The sequence below is a fragment of the Sprattus sprattus genome, assembly GCF_963457725.1.
Source record: "Sprattus sprattus genome assembly, chromosome: 5".
Taxonomy (NCBI): Eukaryota; Metazoa; Chordata; class Actinopteri; order Clupeiformes; family Clupeidae; genus Sprattus; species Sprattus sprattus.
The window spans coordinates 24,234,538-24,255,780 of record NC_137924.1 but is presented as its reverse complement, the minus strand read 5'-3'; the positions used below and the strand labels follow the sequence as shown (position 1 = coordinate 24,255,780).

Here is a 21,243-nt window from a genome sequence, read left to right as displayed (position 1 = left end):
GGGAGATGGTTCTATTCCCTGGCTATTCCTTAACTGAGAAGACCGACTGTCCAAATACACTTTTTTTTTAAAGGAATTTCACAGTCTCCTCTTGCTGCCCCTCGAGTAGCACTGGTTGTTGCTGTTCTAAACTGTCAAACCAGAGACTTTGGGTGAAATGGACATAGTCGACATAGACTTGGATCTAGGATCTAGCTAGGAAGGCTGATTGTCATTTGATTTCAGGCACCTAGAGGGCGCGCCACGCCACAACGATGATGAATGGGTTGCTTTTAATCGAAACTGTGACGTATACAGTGTATCTGTAATGTTGGCCACCGGCTTCGCTTTTCAAAACTGCCCAGGGATAATATCGGCGGGAGTGGATTACTGTGCCTATCAGTGGTCAGTGTGATTTGGACAAAAGTATTCAACTCAAGATGACAAAGTAACTTTTGTCTCTACCGGCAGTACCATTAAGTGCTCCTTTCATCTTGTATTGTCTTTTAAACTGCTAGCTCGCTATCGCTAGCTAAGTTATTTATTTAGACGGACACAGCTGAAAAGCTAGTAACCAACATTAACTTGTCTGCAAGAGGTGTTTTTTCAAGAGGAGTGACGTACCGCACCAAGGAAGGATGTCGCTTGTGTTGAAAACAATGATTCGTCGAATGGTTTCCTCTCTGTTAGACGACTCTCTGGATATCTAACGTTAACTATATTTCAGTCGCGAAGGGTCTGTGTTAAGTTACATTAGGTAACAGGGTTAACGCACCTTGTTTTATAAATAGTCGGTCTTCGCCAAGGCTGTTGTTTAGCCAGCTAGCTAGGATTGGACCCTAGCTAGCATGTATAAGTTAGTCATAGGTAATACTTAGGTCAACTTTCCTTTCACTAAACACAGTGAAAACCCCGATGTTGGTACAGGTAAGGGCATCTCAACTAAATAAGCTAAAGTTACTTTATCTTGTACTTTAAAGACTGTCCGAGCTAGCTCGCGAGTTACAAGTGTCAAGTATGCTATGTCTGACGACTAATTTGAACTTTGTTGGTTAAGGTAGCAAGCTAGCTGGCCGTATTGTAGCAGGTAGCAGTGGGAGAGTCCGTTTACATCTACAAACTTGTGTTGACTTCGTTAAAGTCAGGCCTTACTTTGGCCAAAAAGTGGATTAAAAAAAAACTGAAGCGGAAGAAGACTTCTGCTCGCGGCTTGGACTGGAACAATGTCTAGAAGACGACTGGACAGCCGCAGCATTGCTGCGGGGCTGCTGGGTGACATCCAGACACCCATATCGACGGATCCTCTGGATAGCCTGTATGAAATCACAGGGGAGCTGGGCAGGTCAGTCATCTCGTCTACTTTCCTGTACATTTACAGTTTGTACATTAAGTTATCTTAATTGCTTTGGCAACAGCACCCTTTGGACAAGTAAGCAAAGCAATTGTATGCAGTCTCAAGCAAATGATTAACCATGCTGCAGTCAAATTATGGGGATGACATATCTTACCGATGGCCTTCCTTCAAGTGTATTTAATAATTACGTAGTAATTATAAAGTTATATCTGGGGGTGGAGGACCCTTGGCACTGTCAACACATCTGTCACAGGGCCACTTTTTAGTTATACAGAGGACAATATGTTAGGCTACATTTCTCCTGCTATTGTTTGAGGACTTCACACTCCCCTCCATACTTAAGATGGGCTAGGACACATGACAATACCAGGTATAACAACAGATACACCTCAAGATTGAATATGAATATGTCGTGTCTGAACGATACCCTGCCTGATCTGAACATATATCTCTTTATACTATGGCATGCCACAGGCTATGTAGGGTAAGGGGTGGGAGGGTTGGTGGAGTAACCCCTGCGGGGGTGCAAACCTGGGTTAGGGTTAGAGCCAGCTGCGACACAGGTTAGGGAAGTGGTGGTGGGGGGGGGGGGGGGGGAGGCTGAGGTAAAGTCATCTTCAAGCTGGTCAGCGCACATTTGAACTCCTCCACCAAGCTGGTAATCGCTAACTACGTTTTTTTTAATAGAATGCTACTCAACTTGGCAGCCCAAGCTGTTTTCTAACCGCCTTATTCATAATTCAGAAAAAAATGATTCACCTGTGAAATACCAACTTCATACACAGTCAAAGGCGACCTTATGCATTGCAAAAGCCCAAACTGCAAGCACCACAATTTAAATTAAGCAGGCAAGAATGTCTTCTCAATGGTTATTGATAGCCTTAACAATGAATTATCTAAGTTTCTGCCTAAACTCTTCATCAATTTCACCTCACCATCAATATAAAAACTCTCTAACACTCATATGGAAATATACACTTTGCTAGGCTACACATTTGCTAGGCTAACGGGATGAGTGTGCACCATTGATAGTATTAAGACCCTATTAAGGTTGTGGTTATGCATGTGTGTAACCCCATGTGTGACACACTCTTCTGGGGTAAGAGGAAGGAAATCAAGACATGTGGGAACCACGGTGCTTGCACTGAGAAATAGGAAGTTGCCCTATCTACTTCCTCATTTTTCTGTGTATTTAACATGGATTCATTTGATTGAGGGCAAACACACATTTGGTCATTTCAGGTCTGTGCTGTGAGAATTATAGACTAGCTCTGATGTTTGTGCAGGGTCCTGTGTGTAAAAGAAATAGCTGATGTGTGTGTTCACGCATACATTATCTGTGCCATAAGCCCATCTGATTAACTTTCCCCCTTTCTTATAAAACTGGGCTCATCGTTGCCTACTCTCAAACAGGAAGCTCATTTCACAGTCCATTCACTGTGCAAACATAACCTCATGAAACAAAAGGGGTCTGAGAACAGTTTGTGCTGTGTGGCAGCTACACTTGGTAGATGCAATTTTCTCTATTTTCATGTCTGCATTTCAAAACAAACAGGCTTGCTCAGAGATACAGACTTTTCTTAGGGGAGCATTTTTGCATTTCCCTGACACTTTTCAAAAACACAAACCAGGAAGGTAGGAATTAAATGTAGGTCTTGACGAGAAATAATAAAGTTTATGGTCTGAAATGTGCCCGTGAGATGAATGAGATCATCAGTTCTGTAGATTGGTTGTTTTCTGTTTCTGTTGTTCTCTGTTTGTCTAGCACGACTGTCACTGCTCTGAGAAACATAGAGCCAGCCCAACTGAGGGATTGTGCTTGTCAGTCTATCCATCATGCCTCATGGGCACACACACTATTTGCCATGAGTATGAATGACTGGCTCAAATGAGTCATCAACTGACGATAAAATCTCAAAGAAAGACTAGAGTATTTGTAAAGGATGTGACTCAGGTTATGGCCTAGCGGTATTTGTTTCATCACACTTGTCTTTGTCTGTATAGCTATATGTCTTTCTCTCGCTCTCTTCCTGCAGTAAATTCTAGGCTGTGTAATTTAAAGGTATCGGGTCTCGTCTATCTGCCTAAACACTACTTGATTAATATCTATGCTCTACTTCAAAGAGCGCTGTTCAAAGCCTCAGCGACGGGAGAAGGCTGAGTGGTTTGGATGTAGCTCAAATAGGAACAAAGCAAAAGCATCCCTCTACAAGGATGGACAAATCACAAGCCCAGGGGCCTGGGATAAGCAGATTATGTGTCCAGGATATCAACATTTGAAAACTGATGACTTGAACATTAGAATGTGATAGCATATACAATGTAGATTTTGGCATGTCACATTTCTCTGGGTAACAGAAATCGCATTGGGCAACTGAACATTTGAGCAATGACATGCCTAGGCCCCAGTCGAATGGGATTATGTCATGTTCACCCCTTTAAACCCCGCCCCCCTATCGCTCTTTCTGCCCTCTGCATCAGGGGCAAGTTTGCAGTGGTGAAGCGATGCATGGAGAAGGCCACGGGCAAAGTGTTTGCCGCCAAGTTCCTGAAGAAGCGGCGGCGCGGGCGCGACTGTCGGGCAGAGGTGGTGCACGAGATGGCCGTGCTGGAGGGGGCACGCAACAACCCACGCGTGGTCAACCTGCATGCCGCCTACGAGACAGACCACGACATCGTCCTGCTGCTGGAGTAGTAAGTAGAACTGGTGCGGACAAGGAAGGAAGTCCAGACATCTCCGGAGAACTTCAGGAAACAGAAGTTTATATGTCCTTTGTGTAAACTCAGTCACAGTCAACTATGTTAGCCAAATCGGTGTTGCAGCCTTACAAGTGTTGATGCATTTTTAAGCTGTGTGTGTGTGTGTAACATGCCTAGGCATGTTGGAGGAGCTTGAGCCCAGTCTGTATCAGGCAGAGGAGGAGAGAGATTGTCTTGACGTGTGCTGCCTTTTTCTTCCCCTAGTGCGGCGGGTGGCGAAATATTTGACCACTGTGTTTCCGACGAGTTGTTACCAGAGAGCCAAATCACCCGCCTCATCAGACAAACACTGGAGGGGGTTCATCTCCTGCACCAGTGCGGTGTAGTGCACTTAGACCTTAAGGTTAGCTCAAAACTGACACAGCACACACTGGATTTGCATCTGACTGAAATACAAACCTCATGTTACTTCCTTATGCATAAAACTTAGATCGACGTATAGTATGTTTGCACATGCTCAATACCAAACTGAAGGAACAATAGCAACACTTTCTTGTGAATCTGAACATGAACATTTCACTTAATTCTAACATAAGAGCAGCAAACACAGGAGTAAAAGATGCTCGTCTTTTTTTTGTGTCTATTAACTCTAAAAGTCCTGGTCTCACTTTCGCCCTCTCAGCCCCAGAACATTCTCTTGACCAACCTGAGCCCACTGGGTGACATCAAGCTTGTGGACTTTGGCCTGGCGCGCAGGCTTGGCACAGCTGGTGAGCTGAGGGAGATCCTGGGTACTCCTGAGTATGTGGGTAAGACCTGCTCCTTCTTGTGGGCTAAACATCATTCCAAAACGTTAGAATTTACTCTGTTTCAAGGTGTAGGTTAAAAGTAGTAACTGTGACTGGACATGTGACAGATACCATTTCTTTCCAAGTTTATTTATTTAGCATTTGACTCTGTGTCAAATCGTGAAAGGTTTTTTCCATTCTGTGTAAAGGGTGGTTGTTAAATTGATATTACTATAATCTGTGAATGAGGCCAGACAATCATATAACCTCTTTTTACAGCACCAGAGATCCTGAACTATGAGCCCATCACAACAGCCACAGACCTTTGGTAAGTGTTTTGTATTTGTGTTCACAATCACAGACATTTCCATGTTTATAGCCAGGGAAATGTCCCAGCCCATAGGAGTTGCTCATGTCAAAATGAAAGTAAATATTTCTAGGAGCTTCCACTGGTCTTTCCATATACATTTCTGTAACTCTACCATGTGTTTACATTTGAGCGCAAAGTGATTATATTACTTCTGACCTCTTTGTTCCTTGCCCTCTCGGTCTGTTTACATTTGCGTGTGTGTGTGTGTGTGTGTGTGTCCACCTTAGGAGTGTTGGAGTCATCGCCTACATGCTGGTCACGGGCGAGTCCCCTTTCGCTGGGGACAACAAGCAGGAGACGTTCCTGAATGTGTCGCAGGTGAACGTGGACTTCAGCCGCGAGACCTTCTCCCTGGTGTCCGAGCTGGCCGTAGACTTCATCCGCAAGCTGCTGGTCAAAGCGCCAGAGTGAGTTTCTCTCTCATGGGGCCGAGACAAACCCAGGTGGAACCTTGCCACTCTGGAGGAATGAATAATAGACATGCAGTTCTTTTACTGCAAGCATGGCTTGGAGCCATTAAAGCCACGTTTGAGGAGTGGATGACCTCACCCACATAGCACATGGAAGTTTTCACATGAACCACCTGGCCTGTGTTAAAACCGTGTAGCCTTTTTGCCTAATCCTATTTGCACTGCCTCACGTGTACACAAAAGTGGCTCAGTCTCACACTTAGTTCCCCTTAGTCCTCAGCTGCGCATTGATCTTGGCTTTCAATCTTACTACTCATCAGGCTCATAAATCACTTGTCCTGTAATCATTAACTCTATACCAACTTCTACAATGTAAACATTACATAAACCATGAAATGGCATGCAAAGTTTCCTCCAACAGTAGGGAGATTTTGTCATTTTCAACCAAATTTGGACACAGCTGAGTGAGGCCAGTTTCTCCACTTAGGATTAAGTGTGGTGCTGGACCACTTCCATTACTGCGGAATCCCCCTCAGGACCTGACCATTGTGAAGAACAGTTGGGTTCAAGAGATTGTGGAACTAATAGAGGAGCTCCTGATAAGTCAGCTTGAGTGTGATCTCACCTCTCCTTCCATCTGCTCTTTCTTCTACAGAGACCGGCCCAGTGCTGCAGACTGTATGACCCATCCCTGGCTGTGGCAGCACTACCCAGGCACAGAGTCCCTGCCTCCCACACCGCGCATTCCCCGGGAAAGGAGTGGGGGCGGCAAGTGGGCCGCACCGCCTGAAGACCTGGAGGACAAGGAGAACTTCCTGGACTCGCCCCATGCCAAACGGTTTCGTTTCCGCGAGGAAGACATGCCGACCTTCGGAGATGATGACCACTGAGGACCACCATCAGGAGGCACTGATAATTCCTGTCTTTCTTTTTTCGTTTTGTTAAATTAATTCCTCACGTCAAGGTTTGGGCCTCACTTTCTCCCAGCAGCGGGTTAAGCCATTGTGCTGTCTGCAAAAAAAAACATCTAGCGTGACTTAAAATGGTTGTGCATAGCGTCCAATGAGGTCCAGCTGTGTGATTCAGTGTTGTGTGACACTGAATTAATTGTTTCTCTCGAGATTGAATAAGCTTTGTTGTGTGCAGTCACAATGAGCTGTGCGTTTTTTAATTCCAACTTTAATTTAAAATGTAACTTTTACCCTTCTCTTGTTAGTGAAATATCGCTGGTAAAATGTTTCTTGATAAGAATACTTGCAGTACTGTCTGGGTAATACCATCTTTAACCATCATTTAATGTTAATTAAATTGTATTTTTCATCTTTTTTGAAGACTAGTAGCGTCCAGGCATATACCATGTTTTTAAAGACGTTTCGTCCTTGTTGATAGTCACTTAAAATATACTGAAAAGGACCATTTATTTTCCCACCCTAACAAATATTTTACGGACACATTTTCTTTTTACAAGGACCAGAACACAAATGTGTCCTCCAGACATATTTCATCAATAAACATCTAAGGGTAAAGTCACCCAGAGATCACTTTACTCTTGGGCCTCACGCCAGTCCTTTCAAAAGGCTTCCTTTTGGTTTTACTCTGTGACTAGAGGCAAAGTCGATCGCAGGTGACTCTCAGCTTGGTGGTCTTGCTGACGTGTTTTAATTCGATCAGACTCCACTGCTGAGGGTGTTTTGAACGATCAGTTTGGAAAGATTAGGTCTTGGTCTGTAGATTCAACCGAGCGCATTCTTCTGGCTGATGCAAAGCCTGCATCTCCAGGCACGTTTCATGTCAAAAATGTCCAGCCCATCCCAGGGCAATTAGAACATTGGATGGCCCCTCACAAAAGAATGACTCAGCGCCACTCCCAGGATTACTCAATTATGTTCTTGCGATCAGCATGCCACTTCCTTTAAGTCAATGACTTAGAATCTCGCAAAGCACTTAACTCTTCAGTGTCCCTCATTTTCAAAAGGGGAAATCCATTGGTGTCCTGAACCATTTTGTATCTTGCAGTGTGCAAACTGCAATTTCTTTGTGTGCATTAAAAAAGGGCAGTAGTAGTAGTACAGTGCAACATGTATTGAAATGAACCATTTAAGGTTAAACCTCAGGAAGGGAAGCACTGTATTGTGTAACTATTGCCAGCTAGCCTTTAATTAACATTACCCTACCCACCTAGTTATATAAAACCGTATGAGGTGCTGAGTCAGCCGTATCCTGTGTAAAAACAGTATTTACCCCCCGTACCCCTACTGTATATCGGCTTCAGTGAACTCTCTTCAACATTTACAAGCATAGAATATCTAAATGTTTTGAAGTGTAATATTCTTTTATCTTTTTGTACATTCCGAGCCTTCTCATCTCAGGGTAAGCCAATGACTGGATGGGTATCGCCTGCCAGTCCACTGTGTGCCTCTTTATGCTTGCTCTGAGTCTTAGGGATTTCTCGCAATAAGTTATGCAATTTATATTTATGTACGTGGGAATTATAGTCTTGTTCTATCATGATAGATGTGTATATATGATGCAATAATTGAGTTACTTTAATTAGAATGGAGTATAACCGGTCATTCCTTGCACTAGATGGACTGTGATAACATAACATTGAAAGCATTGAGTTGGGAAATATCAAGCTGCATGGAGAGATAGTCTGTGATGGTACTTTTGGATGCATATGTAAGGAAAGTATTGATATTTGTTATGGCGGTATGGATCGAGAAAGTTTTTGAAATTGAAGACATTGATAGTGTGGCCGGTGAGGATGGGAAGGAGATTTGTAGGGATTGCTACAACAGAGTACTGTAGTGTAAGAAATGAGAAATGGTTAAGTTATTCTGTGTGGAAATAAATGGAAAAGAATGGTGCCGAGATGGCACATTGTAATGAAGGTGGTGGTAGGTTGGGGCAGGAAAGAAAAAGGAAAGGATGTTTTTGGTCTAATGTATTTATCAGGTAACATTCCAAATGGGAAGTGAACTCTCCATAACAAAGGGAAGTATCCAGTGTCAGTTTCACATTGGATATGAGGACAAACTGGTCATAACGGGACCAATAAAGTGTTGGGTGACTCTTCATTTAAACAGTACAGCATGTGATACTGCATACCGCCACACTGCATTTCAGAACTGGAAATAAGACCGTAAATGCAAGCCTGTCTGCCAAATGTTTCTCTTTCTTCAGGGAGGTGTGAAGAGCGTACTGTTTGCTCTGTGTAGTTGCTCCCAGGGTCTCTTAGCGATGGCACCGGCTGCGACACACAAGTGGAGCCTTTGTCCCACAGACGGGTGTCTCCTGTTACGGCCGTGCTCTCACTGTATGCTGTCATTTTAAGGGAACCAGAGTCCGTGTCTGCTCTGGGAGATGGCGTCAGCGAAAGGCTCACGGGCTGTGGAGCGTCTGAAATGTTAAACCCAGGGAGAATGTCTGTGTGGATTCATTGAGCTTACTGAGATGCATTGCTTGATATTGCAGTAGCTTGGTGTATCACTGGGGGTCTGGTAATTTTATGTGTCAGCTGGAAATTGGTTTTCTGTTGTAGTGATTTGTGGCCAGTGGAACTTTCCCTTGTATGTAAGTTGGTAAGCTGCATAGCACAGTTGGAAAATTAGATGAAAAATGTTTGTTTTGTTTCTGAATTTTATAGCTTTTGTATTTCATATACACCATATATAAAGAGATTTACATATTTAATTGATTTGTGAAATATTGATTACACAGACCTACTCAATTACTGAGTCTACTGTAGGTCATAATCAAAATGAATGGATGTGGATTTACAAATGCAGTGCCATGGTTTAATGTGTACACCAATGTTAAACAGAACTGTTCACTTTACCAATAAACATGGTCAGTATCCTTCATAATACTGTAATGTTTACTCATTGACCTTGGGGTCTTTTGTGACTTGAGTCAGTCTGACACATTCCCACCATCTGTGGTTAACTAAATATTGAGGGGGAAATTGAGGCATTATTTAGTGTGTCCAGTTACTGTTTTAGTGTGTGGTTCCACCTGTATATTTAAAGGATTGGTTCACAGAAAATGTACTTGCATATATGTACAATACAAAATCTCACATCTGGCTTAGTACTGTTTTAGTACTGATTTACATTCTTTATTGAATGGCATAGCATCCAGGAAAAACATGGAATGGACCTGAAGCGTACTGTACATTCAATATAGGCTATTTTACAGGGGTTCAGAAGAATTGGAATCATTCATAAAGTTGGAATATGTATTATGTAAGTATCTAGTGCAGTAAGTTTCTATGCTGGCAACCACAGGAGTGGAACACAACACCCAATTATTGCAAATAATCAAGAGATTCCACTTCATTCAAAACAAACATCATATGAACTTGAAACAACCCGCGCAGGAAGCAGAGGTAATAGATTATAGGTCGATGACACTAAATAGTTTTGAAAAGTATTTTTTTTCCATTGCTTCAATGAACTGTTCATTAGTGATCATTATACGTACATCAGTTGGGATCAATATATAACTTTTCCTAATCAGAACTTTTCAACTGGAATGTTGGCTTTGCCATTGACATGCAATCATATCTAAGATTTTAGATAACAATGCTTTGTAAATGACACTCTTATGTCATGAGAATCGTTTTCATCACAGAACCTTAAAAATGCACACATATACATTTGCATTAAGACTGAGTAACTCTTGCTGATGTATAGAAGTTTTAAGCATAGTGTTGCTGTAAGACTTGATAAATTACCATTTACTACATTCAGTGTGTCATCAACTTGGAAAGATTGTAAAAGTATCAGATTGCAGGAAAGATAATAAACATTGACTGAATATACAACAGCATTACGAGGTGAGGCGAAAGTTTCATTAAATAGTCAAAATTGTTACATTTATGTTCCATATCTTTGTGCAAATTATAAAGCCCTTATATTTGACGGAATGAGGTAATTTCTTCCATTTCCTGCTAGCATCGGTGACATGCTTTGTTGAGGTTTGTTGGGTCCTCACAATGAGTAGCTAGGGCTGTTTCCACACTCAGTGAAGAGCCATTAATTTTCCTGAGGAACTAAACACGTATCTGAGCAATGGGCCTAGAGGCTGCATCTTGCAACACTAAAATCTGACAGTTAGTAGTATTTCAGGCCTCAGAATTCCTGGATGATCCGGAAGTGATTGTCAATAGATGCTGGCTCATCCTCAAAGTGCAATTTCTGAGAAAGCTGTGCGCCTAGCTCCTCAAGCGTATGGGTAAAGCGTTTGTGTTCGTTCCCTACCCAGGCCCGCATTGGATCACGTACCTCATAGGGTGTGACATGGGCATGCAGGGCCACTCCACTCCTCGCCAACTCTGCCAGTGCCCTTTTGTCTGTGACCCAAGTTTCACTGCCTCCTGGGTGACCCCCATCCAACCAGTACATGTCTGTCACACATTCCAAAAAGGGTGCAAGCTCTGGGTCTGTCTTTGCTGCTGGTAGTTCATAGATCATCTGGTTAAGCACTACACAGCCCTTACTGAAGCCCACGATGGTGAGAGAGAAGCCAGGTGGAAAAGACGTGGCACTTCCCAGAGGGGGCAGAGGGTCTGGGAGGTTGGCAAGCTCCATGCCATGGCCAAGCAAGGCTCTCAGATGACGCAGACCGCCGTAATCAGAGGAATGCTCAGGCGCCCCAAACAGATTGCTTTCCACAAAATTCTGGTAGCAGCAGAACTTGTGGAGGTACATTTGTGATGCCCGGATTATCCAGATATGGTGGCTGGGAAAACGACGCCCCAAGATCAGGGCCACCCTCTCAAGGCTCCAGCTCTGCCATGGTGCTGCATCTGGCTGCAGGGCCATTTCCTGTTGAAAATTCTGAGGGAGTCAGAAAAGGTATCAGGAGAAAAAGAGTGGAGGAGGAAATAAACAATATGAGGAAAAATTAATTATTAATTCCCGCGTAAAACTAGTCCAACTACAACCTCCCTATTGGTCAAGATAAGAGTATATCTATTCTCTCTAATGCAATCTGTTTGCAATCGGTATGTCGTCTTCCATTCTGGTGAAAAAGGTCACTTAAAATATAAACACAACCAGCTACGGAATACGGTTAGAGTTGAGAACAGTAAATATGAACAATTCTGCGGCCGCTACTGTCTGTATTGTATATTGTGTTATTGCAGGTCAGGTCAGGTCAAGGAACGTAGGGCAGAGTAATTAGTGGTGGCTGGACACTTTTAGCATTCACTCCTGTTGTGTAAACAGCTCAGCTGATTTAAGCTTACAAATTAAACAGATTTGCACACGACCTAACATTATTGTCAGATAAAATAGAACGGGCATATGTAACGTATAAAACACAATTAGGTCATGATGACTTTTGTGAAGTAGTTGACACCAGGGCGACAGCATTTGAAGTTCCCTTATTTAGCTAATGAGCGTTTGCAAGACACTAGCAATTCCAGCCAACATCACTCTTGTAACATACAGTACACTTGATTGAAATGGCTTTTCATAACGACTGCAGTGTTGGGTTCATCTCTATTACAGAAATATAATTGTGCTTCTGTACAGTTTTCCATATTCTACTCAGCATAGTCACTAAGTGTTTGCGCTTACTGGTTTGTGAAATATTGTTAGCCTCCTAGCTAGCTAACGTTACGCATACAGTCAGCCACCAACAGGTCGATTACATATAAACGTCCGTACTAGCACATAGCCACCTACATCTAACTGGTACAAGAGACATTAGCTAGATGGCTTCTGAGAACTTTGCTATTGACAAATGGGAGATAGCAGCTTAGAATAACTTCAACCTCAAAACAATAGACATAACAATTAGGAATGATTAACGTTAGGTAACGTCAGAATAAATGAACAGTTTTAGATAACAGATGGCTACCAACAATCTATCCCATTATTTGTGTTAACCAAGCGCACGGCACACTGTGAAGGAGGGGAATGTTGTTATGTTCCCCCTGCAACAGATATTTCGTGGTAAATGATCTGACTAATGCATAGGAGATACTTAATTTAAGTATTTGTTGCTTTTCATCAGGTGGCGATTAAATGTAGCCAATGCTGCTATCTGCCCCAATCTTTGGACTCTGAAGTTGATAGTCTACTTGCTTTTCTCCTCGATCAATTTTTTCGTTAGGTGTAACTGCAATAAAGCTCTTAAACGCAAAACGTCTACACCCCAGGAAATGATAATAAGTACATCCGATTCAGTGTTTGGTAAATTATGGCAGGTTTGTTACTTTGAGGGTAAAGATGCTTTCAATAGCTATGCTGACCTGAATGTCCCCGGGAAAAAACACAATGTGTGCATTGCCACTCCCGGCAATCTCGGGGCTACCGCACCGACGCACAGATCCAGTTGAAGGGCTATGCAGTAACAGATCATTCACCCGATGCTCCTCATATCCCGGGACGGCGGGCAGTCTGAGAAGTCGAGGCGGACTGTCCGGGCATTCACCGACGATGTTCCCTGGTAGACAGAGTCCTGGAGGGTCCGATGATCCTGCTGCAGCGCTCATCGCCTTTGCTACGGCAATTAATGTTAGTCCTGTGTGAACAGTACGGATGCTAACCATGAGCACTTGACCACAACAGGATTAACGTTAAATGTGGACGTGACCAAAGCTGGCCAACGTTCTACGACACAATTCTCCGTAATGCAATGCAATTATACATAGGCCTAAGTTTGCAGCGATGATAGTCTCAATTTGTACGATTTCTATGAAAATATTTCATAAGTATCTGGTATTCTATAGTTCCATGAACAATGTTTGCACACACCACGCATATTAAGTATATTTATGTCAAGATATTTGTTATCCCTCCATTTTCTTGATTTCTTTTTTGTTTCCATACCACAGAGTGGCGCTGTCTAGCTTCGAATGAAAATGCGCATGCTCAAAACACTGCAATACATTCGCTGATCGATATTACCAGTGGCATGGCTTCATAGTAAAACTTCAACATTGAATGTGTAATACATATCGGCGCAAGAAGTTCTAAATGTTGAATTCTTTGAACCCGCAGCTTGTCTAAGTAGACCCTCCCACCGATCACATTGACTGAAATACTTTTATGAACAGCACGCATGTGACAACTTCAGGTCAGCGGATGATTTAAAAAGCAAGTATGTCATTCAGTAACATATGTCAGATGTCGCATGACTAAGGCATAGCAATGGTTAATTGAAAAGTAATTGTTGCATTTCCTTGAAGGGCTATTAAATGTAGCCTATGCTGCTATCTCCCCTAATCTTTGGACTCTGAAGTTGCCAGTCTGTTTGTTTTTCTTAGTGATCATATTTGTTACGTGTAACTTTGCAAGAAAGCTCTAACACTCAAAACGTTTAGACCCCACGAAAAAAAAGTAAACCGAAAATATAACACCTCGCTTAGAAGTACAACATATATTTACAGCATTGTGAATCTTGGATTGGTGATCTAGTGTTGGGTAAATCATGATGAGGACCTTCTTGATACAGGATGGCTTCCACGTTGGGAAAGCGCCTGGTTGCCTGTCTGCTCAACGTGTCTGAAGCCCGTAGAAAGGACCTGGTTGTAAAGATAGCCCAGGCAGCTATCACAAACAACAATGGTGAGTTGCAAACTGTACTGAAGAGCTGAACTGAATCTGTGCACAGCACTGTTGCCCTGTGTCCTTAATGGTCCCTTTGTTTCCTATCAGGAGGTTGGCGAGTGGGGACTACAGTTCTAAACATCTTCAATGACTTTGACTACAACCGCTCAGTCATTACAATTGTTGCAAGCATTGACCACATCAGTGAGTGTTGAACCGTCTATGATACACTGAAAAATCAGAAAACTCACAAGCCAGTGGAAAAATTGAATAATGAGTATGTTGTTGTGTATACCATATGATCTCTTGTAGCACATGTCAGACAATTTATGACATACAAGATATTATGTTGTACTAGTTACTTTACTCCCTGTACTATGCACATTATTAAAGCTTTTTTTTTTCCAGTGGACTAATGGAAAACTTGCAATCCTAGGGGAGGCTGTGTTGTCTGCATGTGAACAGGCTTGTGGCCTTATTGATATGAGCGGCCACTCTGGGGCTCACCCCTGCATGGGTGCCGTTGATCTAGTGCCACTGTACCCCCTTGGAGAGGAGGTGGGCTTGGAAGACTGCGCCAAAGAAGCCAAAGGTGACATATATTTCATTAAGAGGAGATGTTAGACTATACCGTACCATGTATTACTCGTTTGTGCAATATGAAAACTACAGCTGAATTGGATGAGGATGGCGTGGGCCACAAAATAAATAAATCTTGCTTCATTGTTTAGGCATACTAATTTTTGTTAACTTTAATCACTATGTAAAGCCCTGGCCTCTGAGTTGACCCAGCAAGTGGTTGGGACCAGCACATTCTTTTTTGGCTGGGCTGATATGCCCCAGAGGCGGAGTCTGGCCCAGCGAAGGAAGGAGATGGGCTGGTTTAAAAAGCATCCAGACACGTCAATCATCCAACCAGATGTCGGACCATCACCTCAGAAACGATACGGCCTCACAGGTTACGTCATGGATTTCCTTTAATGCTTCAGTGGGATGAGAGGATTAGACTAGTGTCCTTTTTTATAAATGTATTCTTTGAAACACAAAGTCCTTTGATTGGCGAGAAGCTCTTAATGTAGAAGTATATAATGCATTTAGCAAGAACTGGGTCAAGTGTTATCAGAGTTTTGTTTGTAGTGTTGATAACATTTGAGATAAGGCTGCTTAATATCAAATATTGTGAATTCACTGTTGCAGGTGTTGGGGCGAGTCCCTACGTGATGAACTGTAACGTGACCATTGGCACTGAGGACCTGGCCCTGGGCCGCCGCATGGCAGCAGCTCTCCGGGAGTCCAGCCCAAGTGGGATCCCAGGTGTGCAGGTCCTCGCCTTGCCCCACGAGGGGGCTGTGGAGATTGCCTGCAACGTGGAGAGTGTTCAGGGTGTGCCCCCCTCCTGCTGTAGAGCGGGCGGAGGAGATCTCTGGCCCTCTTTCAACATCGGGGGCCAGGTTTACAGCCACGCACCCCCTTCGCTTATTACGGCGCGGGTGGCAGAGTTGGCAGGGCGCGATGGCGTGGCCACAAAGGGGACTGCCCTGGTGGGCTTCACCCCACATGAGTGTCGTGGCCTGGCAGAACGGGCTTTGTCTCTCGGCATTGGTGAATTCTGGAAAGAACAGAGAAAACTGCACATGTGATGAGTAGTAGGGTTCTCGATCTTTGCAAGGCCAAAATGGATTGTTTAGACTCGGTTTACTGGAATGACCCAAATCGAATAACTCATCAAGTGGCTAAAGCTCAGACAAAGGCAAAAGACAAAATAAAAAGAGTTTCATGTAGAATTATACACTTTGTTTACAAGTTAATCAGTATTCAATTTTCTCTGTATTTTAAGTAGACTCTGAATTTAATGTCATTATCGAAATACTTTTACACCTATGGTAAACATTGACTTCTTTGAAGCCAGGAAAGCATGCCAGTCCACATGCAACAAAGGTGTTTAATGGTCTTATTTTCTGGCACAGATATTGTAATGCAAATGAGAGGCTGTTCACTTTACCATGATTGCGGGAGAGCAGAATACTGCAGTGACTGACCTGAACAGTTCTGGTTTGGGTACAAGCATAATAAGTGTGATCTTCTCTATTGTCAGGGTGGTTGGAGCATAATAAGTGTGATCTTCACTATTATCAGGGTGGTTGGACTCTGATCATGATATTGCCAAGAACATTTGTTCTTGAACAGTGTTCTTCCAAAAAATATATGTTTTATTACTGTTAGTAGTAATGAATGCACTGTTTCAATAATAATTCAATAAACATGAAGCTTAACATCCTTAAGCTTGTTGGATTTGAAACGTCAACCAATGTGCTTGTGTCATTCCACCTCATGATGTACTTCACAGTAACATCACTATGTTAAGGACACTAAAGAAGGATATCTTGTTGGCCACGTTACAAGAATCTGGTCCATTAATCTATCTTAATTTACATGATCAAATGAGTTATCCTGATGAAAGTATGGCATATATGCAGCCATTTTGCAAATCAAAACTGGAGGGGTCAGTAGTTTTCAACATGTCGGAACTGGTGGGCACACATGTGGATTGGAAGTGTAAATGTTTGTATATTGTTTAAAGAAACAAATTGGAAGTTTAATTTTTAACATTTTTAGTTGGGCAATTCATGGACCGTTCTCTAATAGGGAGGCTTATTGTCAAACTGACAGAACACTAGGATTCAAAGACAAAATGCTATCTAGCTCTTTTTTTTAAAGGTTAGAGAGATGGTCAAAGCACAGTAGCACTGTGTGGGAATAATGTTGTGTGTGAGGCAGTGCTTATGACATGGTATTGTGCAATCTTTCCAGTCTTGTTTGTCCTCTTTATTTACATTGGCTGTTTTCTCAGGATGAAAGAGTGAAATCTCTTTTTCAGGTCAAGTGCATGAAATGATCAGAGCCTATCTACAAATTGCTTTTGTACCTAAAGACATTATGACCCTTTTAAGACTTCCAGTTGTTTTTGTATGATTACTCAGTATGCCATTGCCATTATTGAACACACTTTGGTGGGGAATGACTTCATGCAACCACAAAAAGTACACACGGACTGCTGCAGACTAGGGTATGTGCCACACACTGAGATGACACTGCTCTTTGGCACTTTACAGTAGCATAATACATGGCTAAAATACATTCATATATATGTCTCTGAATGGGCTGGGAATTAAGTTGGATTTTTTTGTATGAAAGAAAATGCACACACAAAACACCATGGAGTTATCCTTCCCCCACAACACTTTATGTTCTTTCTGAACAAGTCTTTATTCTACTTAATTAAGCCTACGTGTTAAAAACCAAAACTATCATCTCTGCTTTCACAGTCACTCCTACTTTTTAAATGTGTCCTTTGGCCAAAGGGAGCCCCCTTTGATGACCTTTTCTCAACATTGGCAAATCATTACTTTATCACAAGTCAGTAATGCCTCCTTTATAACTTAAGAAAGTGCATCAAGTGTTCAAGTCGGGTGTAAGAATTTCATTCAACACTTTAAGGGAAAGGGCAAACATCGGTGGGCATAAAACTGGCACTGAATTGGTCCAACACACTTGGTGAAGGGGTGGTTAACTGTTAAAAGAGTTCAGTTCCAGAAACAGGCAACTTATATGAACAAGTCAACACCATGATTTGGCCTTCTCAGTGCAGTGCTTCAACTGATGAAACAGGAATGTGGCACAACTAGTGAGGACTATCTGGCACAAGACAACTGAGGACAAAATGGACTAGTCATTTCAAAGTGGCAGTAACGTGATGTGTTCCGAGACTCGGATCTGGGTCGAGCCTGAAAGTGAGAGAAGTTGGGCGGGGAAGGGAAAGGTGTGTGTGCGCAATAGTGATTTTCGCTGATGCTCCTCATCTCTTCGTAGCTCGTCGAGGGTCCCGGCCATTGCTGATGGTCACGGAGGGCTTGGGAGGAGCAGGGGGACCTTCTATGGTCACTGAGGGAGGCCCGTTGCCAGGAGGCCGGCCATTGGCTCGGCCCAGCCCACCAAAAGCAGGATCACGAGGCACAGTCACAGCAGCATTATTGTTAGAGTAGGTCCGCATCGAACCATTTCCTGTGGGACAGATGCACAGTGGTGGATCATGAATGGAACAAGCTTATGGGGTTGGACTTCTACACAACTCTACCCATCCCTCTCTGCCTACTGTAATGCTGTCTACAAATTGCTCAGGGGTGAATATACGGCTCCCAGACCATCCTCTACTCACCTGTTTGTGAGGGTGTACCTGAATTCTGATTAGGTGGAGAGTTTCCCCTCTGCTCCCCTTTACCCTGTTAAGAAACAGTGAAGTTGCCATCACTGACCGGGCATACAGCATAGAGGAAACATCTGAAAATGTCATTTTGAAAGGATGGCCTATGCCAGTTGACAATTTGGGTCCATCTTTATGTGAGAATGCAGATTAATACCTGAATGCACAGACACCTGTAAAATACTGAATAATTATGTTAAAAAAAAAAAAAAAGTGTTACATACCGCCTTATTTTGCATATTTGTTTGGGCTAGCAGGTCTGGATTTGGCTCACTGAAGTTAGGCACCTCTGAATATACCATGCAAAACCTGCACATGAAAGATTGATTGGAAATCAGGTTTATGGAACTTAATTGTAGTGAAGTGCTTCTTTTGATGGTGGTCAAAAGACCTGTATATAAAGGCAACTACTTACTCTCCAATCTTCTGTAGATCTCCACCTCTTCCAGTGTATAGGGTTAAGCATCCCTTCCAAATTGAGGCATAGCTGAACATAAAATATAAATCAAGTCAATAAAGTTCTTTAATGAGTGTGACGATTTTCCTCCCAGTACATTGTTCTGGAAAATCTAATATTTATAGCTAAAGACTGCCCAACACATAGTTCATAGTTAATTACCGGACATGTGAGCAGACTATTAAAAACACTAACCCTCGTGTAAGGCGAATTATGTCTCCAGGTTGAATAAGGCTGCCAAGTTCATCCCACACAGAAATAGCAATGCTGCCACTCTTGTCTGCCACCTTGCAAGAGCGCACCTCGTGTCCATCTTTTGTCTTGGTGACACGTCCTATTAAATCAACGCAGTATAAATCAGTTCAACCGATTCATAAGTACATTTCAATAGCAACACTTATATAGTAAGTTATAGATAATACCACAAACTCTACATTCAAAGAAAATTCTAAATGCATTATTTAAAAAAAAAAAAACAATTAGACGGCAGCGGCTAGTCAACTTAGACGACATAAAACAGCCCTTTAACTGTGGCACTACACTGCCCCCTCCCCTTTAAGAAAAAAAGAAACGTGTAAATGTATCATGAGGGACACGCTGCATGATTAAACTTACCTATCTCCAAAACAATAAAGACGATGTTTAAATTTTTCGATCCAGGCTTAACATCTTTTATCAGAAACGCACCTTCGTTAGATATAGTCGACATTTTAAATTGAATTAGGGAAAAGCTAGCGTTGCTAGCTGTCTGTATGGCCGACTTTGTGAAACAAAAAGCAGCATTCAATAGCTATAGCAAACTGGCTAGCTACAGCACGAGTCGGTGAACAAAGTACTGGGGCAAATGGAATAATAATCACGCAGAGACCAATCTATATGCTAGTGTGCAGAATGTTCCCAGTGCCGTCTAGGCTAAAGTGAACCGACTTAGCAGTCTTGCAAGTTGAGGGGAAACTGACTACACCGGCAACGTTTGCTAACAGTTACATCAAGTGTACTTTCGCTTCCCTTGTACGGTTTTTAACGCTAACTAACTACTTTAACCTTGCTTGCCATCGCAAGCTCCCTAGCTATACTCGGAGGCATGTCGCACCTAAGGTTAGAAGTAACTAATACTACTAATTTGTCCTGTCAGTAGTTTAAAACTATAAGGGTAACCCTTTCTGGTCTTGCTAACCTAGCTAGCTTTAATTTGCTAGTATTTTTCCCCGACACTTTTGTATCCTTCGTTGCGTCTTAGCAAGCTAGCTAGCGCTGATTTGGTCGGGGAGCTTCCCTACCCTACCATCAACAGTATACAGCTTGAGTGGGTGATCAAAAAGACTACTCCACAGCAATCATATTTAATGTTTCCGTTTGTTAAATGACTAGAGGAAATGTTTAATATAAAACCTGCCCTTAAAATATATTTAATTTATTAAAAAAGAACGACGAAGACTAGAAATCCTAGTGCGTCTTTGTGACGAATCTAAGTTTGATCATGGTACGCCACTAATGTATAAGGCGTTTGTGGAATGCCAATTGTTTTTCCTATCGTATAAACTCGTTTTTTAAAAGTCCCTCGACATGTAATGCGTCTCTATAACATGTTCCTTGATATTTATATTATCTTGAAAATCTACAACTATCACAGACTCTCCTGTCCACTGTCACAATGCCCCGAAGAACGCCAACGCGAAGTATGCGTGTTGTTCCTTTTTTAAACGGAACAGACTAGTCCATTTCCTCTCATACAAAGGGGGGGACGTGAGAACACCTTTAAATTAAAAAATATCTTCTCACAAATTGTATGGTGTACTTTCAAACAACATACAACAACTTTAAAAGTTGTACTTGGCAAAATTGTGTTGTGTTTATTATTTATGTCTTTACACGATGGTGCGAAACACGTACATAGGGTAGATTCTGAAAATGAACCTTATGGTTTTTACAGTGATCAAATTACAATAACATCAGCATCTGATTGGATACCAAGAAGAATGTGTGTAAATGGAAAAGCGATATCTGACCCCTTTCCATAAATTAATTGCCGATGTTGTATGATATAGTTGGAGCATAATTATAAAAATATTTTCACAGTAATGAGAAAGTAGTTTGTTGTTGAAACAAACATGTTAAAACTCTAGATGCGTCGTAATTTAAGGAAACCGGTAGACTTCCTATTTTAACTTTAATGACAGCGTCGCACTTCACCACAGATCACTTTACCCTTTATTTTTAGTGGACTGCAGTGCACACAGCATTCATTTGCCTATTTGTCACGACCATAAAATTGCAAACCTTCCCGAGCAACGCAATATTAATCCTGTAGTAATATTATTTAATTGGAATGAAACATGAATCTACCCGAATCTACCCTATGT

General features: G+C 42.3%; 4 protein-coding genes across 4 annotated transcripts; 2 read left to right on the top strand and 2 right to left on the bottom strand.

Moving 5' to 3' along the window:
* Window positions 1-408: 408 nt before the first annotated feature.
* Window positions 409-9,331, top strand: stk17b (serine/threonine kinase 17b (apoptosis-inducing)). Its single transcript, XM_080839474.1, has 8 exons — window positions 409-906; window positions 1,037-1,321; window positions 3,815-4,027; window positions 4,298-4,436; window positions 4,716-4,842; window positions 5,101-5,149; window positions 5,419-5,598; window positions 6,257-9,331. The coding sequence occupies exons 2-8, from the start codon at window positions 1,203-1,205 to the stop codon at window positions 6,489-6,491; spliced, it is 1,062 nt and encodes a 353-aa protein (XP_080695600.1). The 5' UTR covers window positions 409-906; window positions 1,037-1,202; the 3' UTR covers window positions 6,492-9,331.
* Window positions 9,332-10,026: 695 nt separating this feature from the next.
* Window positions 10,027-13,162, bottom strand: cUnh2orf69 (chromosome Un C2orf69 homolog; the record flags this gene model as incomplete). The annotated part of the gene is made up of 2 exons (XM_080838701.1): window positions 10,027-11,441; window positions 12,863-13,162. The coding sequence occupies 2 exons, from the start codon at window positions 13,160-13,162 to the stop codon at window positions 10,734-10,736; spliced, it is 1,008 nt and encodes a 335-aa protein (XP_080694827.1). The 3' UTR covers window positions 10,027-10,733.
* A 906-nt stretch (window positions 13,163-14,068) lies between these two features.
* Window positions 14,069-16,030, top strand: ftcdnl1 (formiminotransferase cyclodeaminase N-terminal like 1; the record flags this gene model as incomplete). Its single annotated transcript, XM_080839334.1, has 5 exons — window positions 14,069-14,180; window positions 14,271-14,366; window positions 14,599-14,754; window positions 14,932-15,120; window positions 15,360-16,030. 5 exons carry the CDS (start codon window positions 14,069-14,071, stop codon window positions 15,800-15,802), a joined length of 996 nt encoding a protein of 331 aa, XP_080695460.1. The 3' UTR covers window positions 15,803-16,030.
* Window positions 16,031-17,381: 1,351 nt separating this feature from the next.
* nabp1a (nucleic acid binding protein 1a) lies at window positions 17,382-20,535 on the bottom strand. The gene is made up of 6 exons (XM_080839909.1): window positions 19,496-20,535; window positions 19,076-19,214; window positions 18,839-18,910; window positions 18,648-18,732; window positions 18,379-18,442; window positions 17,382-18,224 (listed from the first exon to the last, which is right to left on the bottom strand). The coding sequence occupies exons 1-6, from the start codon at window positions 19,587-19,589 to the stop codon at window positions 18,019-18,021; spliced, it is 660 nt and encodes a 219-aa protein (XP_080696035.1). The 5' UTR covers window positions 19,590-20,535; the 3' UTR covers window positions 17,382-18,018.
* Between the last annotated feature and the right edge of the window lie 708 nt (window positions 20,536-21,243).

Bases quoted from the DNA above. Each gene is read 5' to 3' on its own strand.
- stk17b (XM_080839474.1), top strand. From the start codon at position 1,203: ATGTCTAGAAGACGACTGGACAGCCGCAGCATTGCTGCGGGGCTGCTG. The intron at 4,437-4,715 runs GTTAGCTCAAAA...TCGCCCTCTCAG, and splicing joins TAGTGCACTTAGACCTTAAG to CCCCAGAACATTCTCTTGAC. The intron at 5,599-6,256 runs GTGAGTTTCTCT...TTTCTTCTACAG, and splicing joins CTGCTGGTCAAAGCGCCAGA to AGACCGGCCCAGTGCTGCAG.
- nabp1a (XM_080839909.1), bottom strand. From the start codon at position 19,589: ATGTCGACTATATCTAACGAAGGTGCGTTTCTGATAAAAGATGTTAAG. The intron at 19,215-19,495 runs GTAAGTTTAATC...TTGATTTAATAG, and splicing joins CTTTATTGTTTTGGAGATAG to GACGTGTCACCAAGACAAAA. The intron at 18,225-18,378 runs GTGAGTAGAGGA...TCTGTCCCACAG, and splicing joins AGGTACACCCTCACAAACAG to GAAATGGTTCGATGCGGACC.